This window comes from Molossus molossus, unplaced genomic scaffold (genome assembly GCF_014108415.1).
Source record: "Molossus molossus isolate mMolMol1 unplaced genomic scaffold, mMolMol1.p scaffold_m16_p_8, whole genome shotgun sequence".
Classification (NCBI taxonomy): domain Eukaryota; kingdom Metazoa; phylum Chordata; class Mammalia; order Chiroptera; family Molossidae; genus Molossus; species Molossus molossus.
In genome coordinates, this window is record NW_023425402.1 from 59,873,350 (window position 1) to 59,887,986 (window position 14,637).

The following is a 14,637-nucleotide window of genomic DNA, read 5'->3' on the forward strand; positions in this document are numbered from 1 at the left end:
TATAAAATGCTACATTATCCTTAAGTTACATAGGACGAAGTCAGTCACACCTTGGATTTTAGACGTTCTGTTTATTTAGACATATATACAACTAATTGTCTTATCAGGCTTTTGTGGAACATGTACCCCAAAGAATAATTCAGCTTAAATGTTGAAAAATAAATCTCTTCTGAAAATATCATCTAACCCCTTCCACTTGGACAGTATGTCTTCACAGACTGCCATCTGCTTTTCTTCTGTATGTTCTTCACCATTTCATTCTGGTACAGTCTTTAAACTTTTTCTTTTCTTTCTTATTATCTGTATTATGGTTAGTATAAATTTATATTTCCAAACCTTTAGGTAGGTTTTGAGATTATTTGATTATAATTAATGAATTAGGGAGGTTTTATGCATGATCAGCTTTCTGTATATAATATTATATCACAGCACCATTAGTGTAGAAATAGAATCAATCAATATATTCTAGAGAACTTTCAATACATTATTTATTTGGAAATGTTCATTTACATTATTATCCTTTACCTGGAGAAAACTTCTAAATTATTCAATTGTTTCAAATCGAAATATGTAGGTGTAAATATTGAGTCCAATGCTGTGTAGTGCTTTTCTGAGCTCACTCTTCATGTTAAGGTGCTTTATGTTTTTGTCCAGTTTTCCTGTTACATTTAAGTTTTAACTTGAAAAAAGTAAAGTAATATATATATATGTCATAAGTCATAGACTAAATTAATTAATTTATCTTAGCAACATATGAAATTGAATTGAAAAATAAAAATGTATAGAAAGATGTATGAATATATGTGTGTGTGTGTGTGTATACACACACACACACACATATAGTTGTGCTCATAATAAAAGAAAAGAGGTAATAGTCTATTGTGTTAAAATGAGTTTTTTGTTTACTATACAATAATTGTTTTTAAAACTTGAAAGAGAGCCAGTAAGAAATAAATTGAAATCATTTTTCATAGTGTTAGGCATCATGGTATTCCTGTTTTCCAATAGAAATGTTAATTATAAAAAATTATTTCAATAGTGGCCTGTCTAGTTCCAAATTACTACCAGAAAGGAAAGAATTTGTGTACACTCTAGCATATAGCAATTCTAGATTATCTAAAATTAGAATACTCTTATTTTTGAGTTTGAAGAATGAGTTATTCTTAAATATAGAACTAAACTAGATATCTTTTTCATATTTAACATAGCTACGTTTTCTAGACTTGACTAAAAATTATATTAACAGATATTCTAGCAGTACCTACATTATCTCTTTGCAAGTGCTATGGGTGTACAGTGAATAAGTACAATAGAGCTGTGACAGATTATTTTTTGGTTTAGAGGGAAAAATTAGCAACAAATTGATATTTTGTTATAAGGAGTAGAAAGTATGGGAATCCACTTACAGAATTTTACTATATTATATCACTAATGAATGTTTATCTCATATATATGTAAATATATACATAGACACCTGTGTATATATGTATTTGTCTGTTTGCTTTTTGTGTATGTGCATAGCTAACTTTTTCGAATAAAGCATTGAGCTCGGCAACATCATTTGTTATAAGGATTTATTCTGCCTGTTATTTTCTTTTATTTCTAAAAGTTAAGGATTGAGTAAATCTCCTTATTGTTCTGATGCATCTTTTTTAAATGTCATGCTTCAGGGTAAACTGATTTTTTATGGTCTTTGGAAAATTTTCTACTGACATAACAGAAATAATTATTTATCTCCCCACATGTTCAAACGGCATTAATCTGCTTTAGGGTTATTTGCTTCACAAGACTTAGTATTGATCCACATTTTATAACTGACTAAATAAGAAAAATATAGTCTTTACAAAATAGCTAGAATATTGCTTCAACTGGTGATTTTGTTATGGTCGTTTCTGAAATTATTGCGGAACACTGATGATGACAGTGCATGTCTGAGACTGCTTCAGATGGGACGACTGCTCTTTAAGAAATAAAGATGGGATTCATTCTTTTGGCGATGGGTCTTAAAGACTTTTCTACAGATATGCAGATCTAAGTATATTGCAGAAGAAAAACCTGTTATTGATAAATCACTCACAAAATAGTGTTCACTTTATTAAACACAATAACATCTCAAATGCTTATATGTATATGTATAGTTCTTGTCTAGCTGAGGTCTTTGAATTGAAGTAAACTGCCCTTATGAAATATTCTGCTATTACCAGATCCACTATTAGTCTCATTGAGAAGCAAGCCAATCACTGCCACAAATAGCTCTCCAGGTTAAATAGTATTGGTCCGTCATGTTCCCTACACACATTCCCTGCACATCCACCCGCACTGAGTGGTTCTCACCTCACATCAGTGAAATGCTACAGCTTGGCAGGAAAGGTGACTTTAGAATCTATATTCACTACTGAAATAGGAGATCATTAATCACATCGTAAAAGATACAAATGAAGGCATGATATTTATAATTTATACAATTTGTATGAAATACCACAATCTTAATTAGCTGAAACACATAATCAAATACTTTTACATACTGTTTGATTATAGGTCAAAGGTAATATGGTATTTAGATATCACCATATTTGTTTTTTTAGCAGATATGTCTTTGGTCTATTGCCTGACAATGCAAAGAATAGGCAAACAATAATTATTTAATCAGGGAATGATTAATTTGGCTATATTTACCCAATAATTTGTGTTTCTTGTCTGTATACATACTCATCTGGAAATGGGGAAGTGGCTCAGTGTTTATCAAGGTAGAAACTAGAATGAGAGCAAAACTTTGCATGGCAATTACATTGTGACATGATCATAACTGTTATTTATGGAGTACGTATTCTCCACTAGGCACTGTGCTAAGTTCTTCCCATGAATTATGTGCTTCAATTCACAACAATATTATGAGGTCATCTTGTGATCAGGTTTCTCTTTTCTAGAGATGGAAAAACAGGGCTCAGAGAAGTTCAACAGATTTACAAAGGTCATGCAGTACATGCTGGAGGGGCAGCCATACTGATCATTTATATAACGGACAAGTCGTATTGCCTTTTCAGAGTGTTGAAGTGAGACTTTATGCGGTAAAATTAACAGTGTTTATTATCAGAATATAAATTGTATCTTTTAATAAATGTTTGAAAAATGATTGTGTTAAAACAAGAGTATTCATCTTTTAAAAGAGGAATTCTCACTCATGGATTTTACATTATTTTTTTATATGTAGAGCCTACATTATCTGACCTTTCTTGGTATGTTTTCAGAAATGTGAGGAATAATTTAGCACAATGAGAATGAATAATAAAACTAAAATTACAAAACTTATAGTAAATATAAGAGAAATGTTTGAAAATGAACTTGACCGCATAAATGCTGTAGTAATTTGCACCCCGTGTCTAGAAACTTCCTGAGACCAGTTGCATTTAAGACCTCTCTCGCTGCAGCCTCTTGTTCTTGATGATATGTCCTGAAGGAAGTCTTTGAGAAAAATAAAATTATACTGTCAAAAATAAACCACATTAAAAAAATTTTAATAGGATTTTTTTCATTGATTTTTAGAGAGAGTGCGAGGGAAAGGGGGGGGGAGAGAAACATCGATGTGAGAGAGAGACACATCAATTGGTTGCCTCCAGCATGTCCCCCAACAAGAATTGGAGATCAAAGGTGCAACCAGGGAATAGAACCTGAGGCCCTTTGGTCTAAGGGCCAATGCTCTAACCATTTAGCATACCAGCAAGGGAAACAAAAAAAATTTTTTAGTTACTACAAATAAGTAATGAATGTTTTCATTTGGTCAGTTAGCTTCTTCTAATTTAAATGTTTTTAATCCATGGGAACCCCATAACTATTCTACTGAACTATGCACATAAATTAGATTTAAGATTACTGTAAATTTAGTTCTTTTCCAGTGGGGTTACTAAATGCTGAAATTTCATAGATAATTTTTTAAAAATTTTAACCTGTAGACTGATCTTTCATATTAGACCTATGAGAACAATATTGAGTGAGATTCAGAAGTGTCTGATTTCACTTTGAATCTTTCCTTTTATGGGAGTTGATTTTAAGTAATTTACTTAATTTTCAAACTTTATTTCTGGGTACTGATTTGTATGAATCAAAGTGAATGCACACATCTCTGGAAACACAGACAGGGTTTGACAACAGTGGCACAGTGAGAATTGGAGGACATGTTAGGCAGAGGCATGGAGGAGGCAGGATGCTCTTTTAGAACCTGCCCCTCTCAGTCTTGCTAAGGCACCACTGAAAGATTTAAGGGGGTGTTAATTTGCATGTGGGATTTTGGGGGTGTGGTGATGGTGGTAGAAACATGTGTTTTTACAGTATTTTATTGAAGAAAGTTGTATGGGTGCTTTAACAAAATAGTAGTATGTTTCTAGCACTTGATAACTACAAGAAAACAGAGTCATGGAAGCCCAGAAATGTGAGGTGGCTTTGTCCAAATTAAATGTCAGTGTTTGGGGGAGTAGATTTGAACACAGATCATTTCAGTTAAAATCCAGTTCTTTTTTGCTGTAACACATTATCTCTTCAACATAGCCTAATATTTATAAAGTAGAATAAGAATACAGAAGCGATTTTGAATATTCTAACTTGACATTTTTTTGTTTCTTTGAATCATTTTTATAATGACAACAGAATTATGGTGATATTCTTTTTCTAAAAATACGATTTCATAGATTTTAGAGAGCAAGGGAGATAGCAGAACATATTGGCTGCCTCCTGCACACCTCCTAACTGGGGATAGAGCCCACAACCCGGGCATTTACCGTGACCCGGAATTGAACCAGTGATCTCTTGGTATATGGAATGATGCTCAACCAACTGAACCGCACCGGTAGGGCAGAATTATGGTAATATTCTGATAAAATAAAGAGTATTTCAATGCCAGACCTCAGCAAAATTTTTAGCATATTCCAAACTGATACTTTAACAAAGGAGAAAACACTGTGTTTATATAATGCTTTATTTTCTTTGACAGTCTAAATCTTAAAAGTAAAACTTTTTAAGGCTTCTTATTTTATATATTTCTTTTCCACTATATACTATCAATAAAAGTACTAAATTAAATAACACAAATAAATGACACCTATTTAGTAATACTCTGAAATTAATTTTTTCTTTACAGTTTTAAAATTTCCCTGATTATTTTCAGCACTTGAGCACCTGCTATCACACACTTCATATTGTGCATCGTTTCTTTTCTAAACTCTTCCAAGTTAGTTGTAGGGTAATTTGGAGGGTGCCTCACAAACTGTAATAAACTCAATTACATCATGTTGTTTTTATCCTCCTTGCCCGCTGTTCATTCTCAATGTGAGAAATCATAGCATATCAGTGACAGGAGGTCTGGCTTTCAGGCAGACTTTTGTAATTATTCCCACCGAGGCACTGTCAATAGGATTAAAATACAGAATCTGGGTCTGTCTGTCCCAGATGAGGTCAGCTCTTTGAGCAGTGGGAGTACTATTTCTACAAGCTGCTCTTTCCCTTTTGCGTTATAGAAGCTTAGACATTAATATGACACAAATATTTGAAAGCTCCTATGGAAACAGACTCACTTTGCCTGAATTAAATAAAATGTCCATCTGTAATAAATAAAGTAACAGCATTCATTAGAATCTCTCGCTTTGTATGTATGTAGATTCTACAATAATATTAAAGCCCAGAAACTTTCAATTACAGAACAATCTACTTATAGTTCATAATTAATAAACTTTTTGCAGCTGCATAACTGTGGCCGGAAACATCTGCAAAGCCTCATATTTTACACATAGACACATACACATAATTCCTTCAGAAAAAGTTTAGTTGTGCTTAAAATCACAAGTCTGGAAACAGAGTAAGACCTGAGGAAGCTGAACCTAGTTGCATTCAGTTAGCTCATAGAAGAAGAATTGATAGGGTTAGGAAGAAAGGAAGCCAGCCTTTGTCTGGCAAAATGATGTGAATAAAAAATAAGAATATTTAAGATCTATTCATACATTCACTCAAAACTCACATTGTAGATAATGTATAAAAAATCCCTAAATATGTTTAGTATGGATAAGAATCTTTTTCTTTTTAGTTATAAAATTACTCAGATAAAATTGCTACTTCTCAGATAAAAGATACATTTATTATTTATGTGACTCTAGAATTATATGGGTAAAACGAATATATTGATTATAGATTTTCCAAATTTTTAAATAATTTATGGTTTATTTATTTTACCTGAATACAGCTTTATAGAAATAGATGAATATAGAATATATGTGTTAGAAAGGCAAAGTAATGTATAATCAACAGATAAAATTTGGTACTTTTTTCTTTGTTTGCTTATTTAAATGTTTAGGTTTAAGTTGCATAATTAATGGATTTTATTATATATAAAAGCTCTACTGAGATATAATTCACATGCAATGTGAGTCACCCATTAATGTAAACAATTCAGTGGTTTTTGATATAGTCATAGAGTTGTACAACTCTCGCTGCAAATTAATTTGAGAACATTTTCATCACCCCCAAAAGAAACCCTGTACCCATTAATAGTCATTTGCCATTCCTCCTCACTGTTCCAACCCTTAGCAACCCTTAATCTACTTTCTCTCTATATAGATTTGCCTATTCTGAATATTTCACATACATGGAATTATATAATTTTTTGTGATTGGATTTCTTCGCCTGGCATACTGTTTTCAAGGTTCATTCATATTGTAATGTGTCAGTATTTAACTCCTTTTGATTGCTGAATAATAATAATCCATTGTGTTTACTCATTTATTATTTGATGGGCATTTCGGTTGTTTCCACTTTTTTTGGTTATTATGAATAAGTCTGCTATGAATGTTTATACACAAGTTTTTGTGTTGCTATATATTTCCATTTTTCTTGGGTATATTCCAAGGAGTGGAATTGTTGGGTAATAAGGTAACTATGTTTAACCTTACAGGGGTGGGAGACCTTTTTTCTGCCAAAGGCCATTTGGATAATTATAACATCATTCTCGGGCCATACAAATTATCAACTTAAAAATTAACCTGCTATAGTTGGTCAGGGCCGGACGTTCCCCATCCCTGCTAGAAGAAGTGCCAGTTTTTTTTTTCAAAATGGCTGCAACATTTTACATTTCTCACAAGATTCTTATTTCTCCATATTCTTACCAACCCTTGTTTTATCTGTCTTCGTTATTATAGCCGTTCTATGGGGTATAAGTGGCATTTCATTGTGGTTTTGATTTGCATTTCCCTGATGACTAATGATGTTGAGCATCTTTTTGAGTGTTTTTTGGCCATTTTTATATCTTCCACTGAGAAATATCTATTCAGTTGCTTTGCCTATTTTTTTATTGGTTTATTCATGAATTATAATTTTTCTTAAAATTTTAATTTTTAGATTTCTCAGTATCTCATTTTACCTCCTTCATCAACTTTATGGTGGAGATATTTTGTTATCATGCATTCTTTAGATTTGGATAGCCTGAGAAAAGACCTGGGGCCTACAGAATGATGATTGTAAGAACTTGGAATCTTTTTAAAATATAGACATGTCCAGGATCCAGTTATGATTCAGTTACTGTGACAGGGCAAAAAGACAGTAGTGGCTTTTGAAAGCATCCCTAATGTGCAATCATGGAGCAGAGCTGACTGAGATAATAGATTATCAGTGCCTTGATATCCAGCATGGTGTCCAGTATGTCTGAGATGAAACTGGACTTAAGATTTCCAAGAAAATATCCCTTAAGGACCAGGGAATCTTTCTTGACTGTAGACCTCTAGAAATATGTGCATTTTCTGGGACAGAGTCCTTAGAAATATAATCAGGTAAGATAACCCCTATGTTTACCCTTATAGGGAATAAGCCTAAAGAACCAGGGCAAGTCTGAGTATCTGCACTCTCACTCAAAAGGAAGAGATATTCCATTTCAACTAATTGCTTGGCTCAAAAGGTAGACATTTGTCTATGGCATTTGGATGGGCTTTAGGATTGTTCATTGAGAACACAGAGTTTTTAAACCAGTATCCTAATTGTTCCATGGACTGCCTCATGCATATATATACTCAAAGATCTGGCACCCCATTACTTAAACACTTGACATCCATTGAAGACAGCTATTGAAGGTGCGCTTGTTAGGAGAATTTAACTGAAAATCAGAGTACAAGAATTCAGTATCAGTTCCCTTATATATATAAATATCTCTCTGTTCAGATATATTTTGTTGCAGTATTATAACTCAAGTAATTTATTTATACATGGGAAACCCTATTGCCTTCTATTTTCTTTTTAAAGGAATTTAAATTCCAAATATTATTTGAACCAATTTAGTTACATAGGACAATATTCTTATTTAAAATAGTTGAAATTAAATATATTAAATTACATTTATTTCATTGCAGTAGATACTATAACAGATCTTGTAATATAGTATATTGTAATAAATTTAGTGGATATATTGAAGTAGATAATAATGTTACTGTCCAGTAAACAGAAGTTTCATATGCTTCCTTGGTTCCCTTTTTCCTTGGTATATTTCCATTTAAAGAACAGACTAAATGAAAATTTGCTTAGTATATGAAATCTGACAAGATTATGGTTCTTGGCTCTAGGATAATGAATTTGTTATTTTATTCATTAAGGCCCTAAGGGCTGAACAAGAAAAAAAAGTAAAAAGAATTAATCCCAGGCATTTCTGGTAACACTGAAAAATTACTGTTATTAAAATAATAGGCGAAAGACTTTTATTTAACAAAAGCATTGAAATATTGAAAAAAAATTTTGTACATATTTCCAATTTTCATCAATACAATGAAACATTACCTAAAGGGGTGATGAACACACCATGCAATATATAGATGAGGTATTATAGAATTGTACACCTGAAACCTATATAATTTTATTAACCAATGTCACCCCAATAAATTCAATACAAAAGAAAAACATATATAAACACAAAATAATACAGTGTTCATTTAGAAAAGCAAAAACATCAAAAGGCAGGAAATTAAATTGGTATGTTTTTTATTATAACTAACTTTACCATAGCAACACACTATATTAATTAAAGTTTGCTTTGAGTTCAGATGCCATTGAACAAATTGAGAAATAAAGCAAAGAAAGAAAAGTTTTAAAACTGTGATTGTACAATTTCTAGAAAGTAAATTCTATATATTTTGTAGTTATGTATGAAGGAAATTTGTCTTTGATTGAGGTTTCAAAAGTCATTTACCCATAAAAGTGTTTTACTAGTACTTTTTAGATAAGCAGCTGCATTTAGAGAGAAGAATTTGCCTTGATTTCCAGGTAGCCTTTTTGGGATTAGTTTGGAGAACTCATGTAGTTCTTCCTATGAGATTGACTCTCAGATATGACATTTCACCCCAGTTTCTGTCACTGAGCATTTTACTGAAGCTATTTCATGTAGATATTTCATCTAAAATTTTAATTTTAAGAGCATCTGTTTCTTTCTTCCCAAACTTTTTAACCACCCAATTGCTCACTGTTAATGTAAGAGACACAGCTTACATTGTTGCATATTCTTGACTTAATACCATAGCTGCAAATAATTTGTATAGTAGTCATTCTTATCTGAGGGGACATGTTCCAAGACCTCCAATGGATGTCCAAAACCATGGATAGTACCAAACCCTATATACATTATGTATTTTTTTTCTGTATATATGTACCTATAATAAAGCTTAATTTATAACTTAGGCACAGTAGATTAACAATACTCATTAATAATAAAATAAAACAATTATAACAATGTACTGTAATGAAACTTCTGTGAATGTGGGTTCTCTTAAAATCCTGTTGTGCTCCACCCGTCTCCTTGTGATGATGAGAGATGACACTAGGATGAGATGAAGTGAGGTGAATGAAGTAGGCAGTGTGACAGTGGTTAGTCTACTCTTGACCTGACAGTGTATCAGAAGGAGGATCATCTGCTTTGGGTCATCCTGGATCATAGAGCCATGCCAATTCACTGTGGGTAACTGAAACCATGGATAAGGGGGAACTTCTGTACTTCTTTATAATAATTCTATATTAATAGTTTCCTTAGAGGTTAAGTCAAACTATTTGTTATAACTCATTATTTTCAATAGTAACTGAACTAAAACAAAATACTACTTCAGAGAAAAAATGTCAAGACTTTTATGACCACGTTTTTCCAATATTGCTTCTATAATTATTTATTTAATAATAGCCATGCATCTACTCCATAATCTTGCAGGAATCATTAGTGCCAACGTTCATACTGGAATTGAGAATACTTATTTAATCTCTTCTGTAACATATGCTAGGATATTATTTCATAGTTTTATAAATTAAAGTGATAGTTTCAAATTAGTAAAGGGCTATAATTAAAGACAATATGGACACATTGAAAAATTTTTAGGGTTGCTAAAGCCCTTGAGAATCATTGAATAAATGTTCAACTTTGGCTTATCCAGCAGTCAACACTGATGGAATAGCATATGGTTGAGCATCAGTAGTCCTGTGTCCTACATCCAGTTTTAATGCAGACAAACGAAATTATTTGAAGAACTCAGGTTACATTTGCTTCAAATCTGTTTCCCATCTGTTAAAGTGGTAACATAATTTAATGTAATTTATAAATTGAATGATAAGGATTTTAAATTTCTCTACATTAGGTACCAGATATATTCTACAAATCATGTATGTTGAGTAAAAAAGATACCTCCTTGTTTGTGAGGAAAATGAGAATAAGCCCTCAGTTAGAAGCTTTTATTTACAATGGGAGAATGAGAATTCGGAGCGATTCCACTAGGTAGTTTGCTGCCTGGTAATTGTCTCTTTCTCTCTCTCTCCTTACTGTCTCTATTTTCCTTTTTTAATTCCCCGAGCTTGAATGTTATCAAGCTGCAGGTTGTGAATATAGCATTGCCTTCTATATTTTATGGATATTATATCTGGATGTTGAATTACAGATAATACTTAGAGCAAGTCACAGTGAATACTTAAAGAAAGGGATTTCCATCCAGGGAAATCCATACTAAATTCTTTAGCCTCACAGTTCACCATTCTTTTATGTGGCAAGATCATATCTTTAGAAATATTTTTAAGTATCATATTTTTTATTATATTATTTTGTAATCAATCTCATTATCTTTGTGCCTTAGATTTGTGGTAATTGCTACTGAGAATATGTGAAAATGCATTAAGCTTCTTTGTGTAATATGTTGAGGGTTTTCCTCTTGGATGAATTGAGGAAGCCGACTGAAGGCAGACTGGTTTCTGAGCTCTGTAGCAGATCACATATTTACAAAGAGATGACTGTAGTTGTTTTTCATATCTAACATTTATCTATCACAATATAACATATCTTTAAATTAAGTTTCTAAGCTCTAAAATATCCATCTTGTTCATGTAAAACAGTCTTATTTTCTTGAAACTCCAAAGATGATTATGAGCTCTCAAGCATATCAGAATTATGCATTAAATATCCAGCATGTGAACAAAAGTAGAGACTGATTCACCTTTTTTTTTTCTTCCTGGAAAACATACCTTCTCAATAAGATAAGGTTGTTTTTCTCACCAAAGAGTGAGAGTATGATCAAGTTACTGAATAATACCCAAGTTAAGAACATGAACTTAAGTATAACAAATTAAAAGTTATATTTGCATTCATGTTCAGTATTAACTAATCTTTATAGATATGATTTATTAATTTCTATTAAATTTAAGTGTCATAAGTGTCACTAAAACTTAGATATTTATCCTAAAATATGAAGGACAAATTAAATTTAATTACTATATTCGATGTATAATACCATCTATGAATAGGAAATGATTGAGATAATAAAAATTTAGTTTACTAAATTTTAATCGAAAATAAATATATAAAATATTCAGTGATAGTAAAATGGCTCAAGATTACTTGATTTAATCACAAATCGGGTGCAAGTGAGTAAGAACAAGTTCACTAGGAGGTGATAGAGATGTTTTCTGTACCTGTCTATTCATTGCTGAGAGCAGTTGCTGTGTTAATGTGACTATACCCTAAGCCTCTCAGCAGGGGAGACACATTTCTCTGCCATTTACAGTTGATGGCTTTCTCCTTAATTCTGGTGGAATATATTTCTCCTATTTATTGGATTTCATTATTTTTAGTAACAAGGAAGTTCACTTAGTGGAAAGCAACCTGCCTTATAAGTTAAATTGGTTGAAATTATATTTTGAAGTTTCCTGGAAATTTGAAAGGAATGCATTTCTATCATTTATAGATGAAATTTTTTACACTATTATTTCTAGTAGGTGATTAAAATTATTTTTATTTATTTCATTATAAATCAAATTAACACAAAATGTTAATTTACAGCTATATTTGATGAAGAAAACAGAAGTTTGAGTGTGTTAATGCAGTTCAACAAACAATTTAATTATCCTGAAATCAATGTTACTCTTAACAAAATATCCTAAGATTTTGTCTAAATAAATTATGCTTGTGTTCAGTTTTCGGCTCTGAACTTTGAACTGATGCCAACTATAGATTCAAGTTTGCTGTATCATTGGTTTTTATTATTTTGTCTTAAAATGTAGCATTATAAAATTGGATTATTGCTCTACACTAAAACAAAATTTTATCATAAACAGCTTGTTTTTCACAAATCATATTTTATTCTTTGCTAAATATTACTAAAATTAAAAAAAGGTCTACTTTCTCTCATGTCTCCATTTTCCCTTTCTTTTGCATACCTAGCCTGTGGCCGGGGGTTCTACAAATCTTCCTCTCAAGATCTTCAGTGCTCGCGTTGTCCAACGCACAGTTTTTCTGATAAAGAAGGCGCTTCGAGATGTGACTGTGAGGATGGATATTACAGGGCTCCATCCGACCCCCCATATGTGGCATGCACAAGTAAGTTTATCACAGCAAAGTTAAAAAAGGGCTTTCAGATCCCTTCTCTTGTTTGTACTATTGTGACATTATTGAGATAGACCTAGAATTTGGGAATACATTCTTAATTGTTAAATATTTAAAAATATTTCATGAACCTCTAAGGCTAAACAATAATGTAAAATACATCTTACTTCAATGTAATGTTTATGTCTGCAAAAATCAAGATGCATTTTAATATGTTCCCATCTATTTAATAGGAATTATAACATGTAAATGTTATGAGTTTTACATGTATTTGAAATGTGATTAAAAAGTAATGGTTTCTAAATTAAAATTTAGTCACTAAATAGAGCAAATCTCACATCTTGGTGCTTCAATTAATGAATGTTTGACAGACCCCAATCCAAACCAAATTCCAGACAGTCCTATAAATCATTCTCAGGCACATTAAAAATGAATAGGTGTATTCTCTGTTATATGGTCAAAAGGAAAACTATTTTTAAACAACTTCACAACTGTTTTTTTTTAGGTGCATTAACTGTTCTTTTTTAATTGCTTGGAAGAAAAGTAGCTAAAGACTGTGGCAAAAGTACAAAGACAGTTGTTATCCTGTTTTCATTTTGACATATTAAATGGAAAATAAATAAAGCCTCTTGCCAAGTGAATTCAAGGAGGCTTTTATATGGCTTCTCTAGGAAAGGTAATGAAATGTTTATGTGAAAGAAAGCATTTCAACTAGTTTTCTGTATGGTAATTGAGTCCCTAGTTTAATGTCCCACGTGGTCCTTTCGTGCATTTTGTTTGCTTTTTTTTCCTATTTTTGTTTATTTGTTTATTTTTGGTTTCGAAGGGCCTCCATCTGCACCACAGAACCTCATTTTCAACATCAACCAAACCACAGTAAGTTTGGAATGGAGTCCTCCTGCGGACAATGGGGGAAGAAACGATGTCACCTACAGAATACTGTGTAAGCGGTGCAGTTGGGAGCAGGGCGAATGTGTTCCTTGTGGGAGTAACATTGGATACATGCCCCAGCAGACTGGATTAGAGGATAACTATGTCACTGTCATGGACCTGCTAGCGCACGCTAATTATACTTTTGAAGTCGAAGCTGTCAATGGAGTTTCTGACTTAAGCAGATCCCAGAGGCTTTTCGCAGCTGTCAGTGTCACCACTGGTCAAGCAGGTATGTTTTTTTGTTTGCCTTTACTAAGTGAATAATGTCGTACTTAAGTGAGGTGTCTCGCTTGAATATTTGGTTAACTTGGCTACACAGAACTCAATTATTCCAGCCTGTTGATTATTCACACCTTTTAACTTTTCTTTGTTATTTCTCCTGTTGCCTGTTAAACCATTACTAGACTCATTAACATCTCCTCCAGAGATCTGGCAGGAGAAATAAAAGGGATAAATTGTAAACCAGTTAGGACTGCTCTTGGACTAGAAACTCTAAATATCTAGAGAAGGAGAGTAGATATATTGCATAAACTGAAATGCAGGCTGTTACCTGCATTTTCACCATTTTGTGTGATATGTACTCATGATCAAAAGCTACATGATAATTAGGAATAATGAAAGGGTTGGCTGCACTGTTTCACATGGTGTTAACCGATTTTTTACAAGATACAATGTGGTATTTGTAATTATGACAAGTCTGCTTAAATTTTGCATGAGGGAATTTTAAATTTATCAGGAGATTTGTGATGATATTGATGTTTATAATATTGAAATAAGTATTTGGTAGATCTCATGATGATTTCAAAAGAAATGAATTAGAATGTGTAATAACCATGAGT

At 32.2% G+C, this 14,637-nt stretch overlaps 1 protein-coding gene across 6 annotated transcripts in view; it reads left to right on the forward strand.

Annotated features, from left to right (window-relative positions):
* The window catches only part of EPHA7 (EPH receptor A7), a 172,011-nt gene that overhangs the window by 48,783 nt on the left and 108,591 nt on the right, over positions 1-14,637 (forward strand). For all 6 annotated transcript variants that reach the window (XM_036248100.1, XM_036248101.1, XM_036248102.1 and 3 more), the window contains exons 4-5: positions 12,704-12,859; positions 13,692-14,027. In XM_036248100.1, the coding sequence (XP_036103993.1) occupies positions 12,704-12,859; positions 13,692-14,027 (492 nt within the window). The remainder of the gene's footprint in view (positions 1-12,703; positions 12,860-13,691; positions 14,028-14,637) is intronic.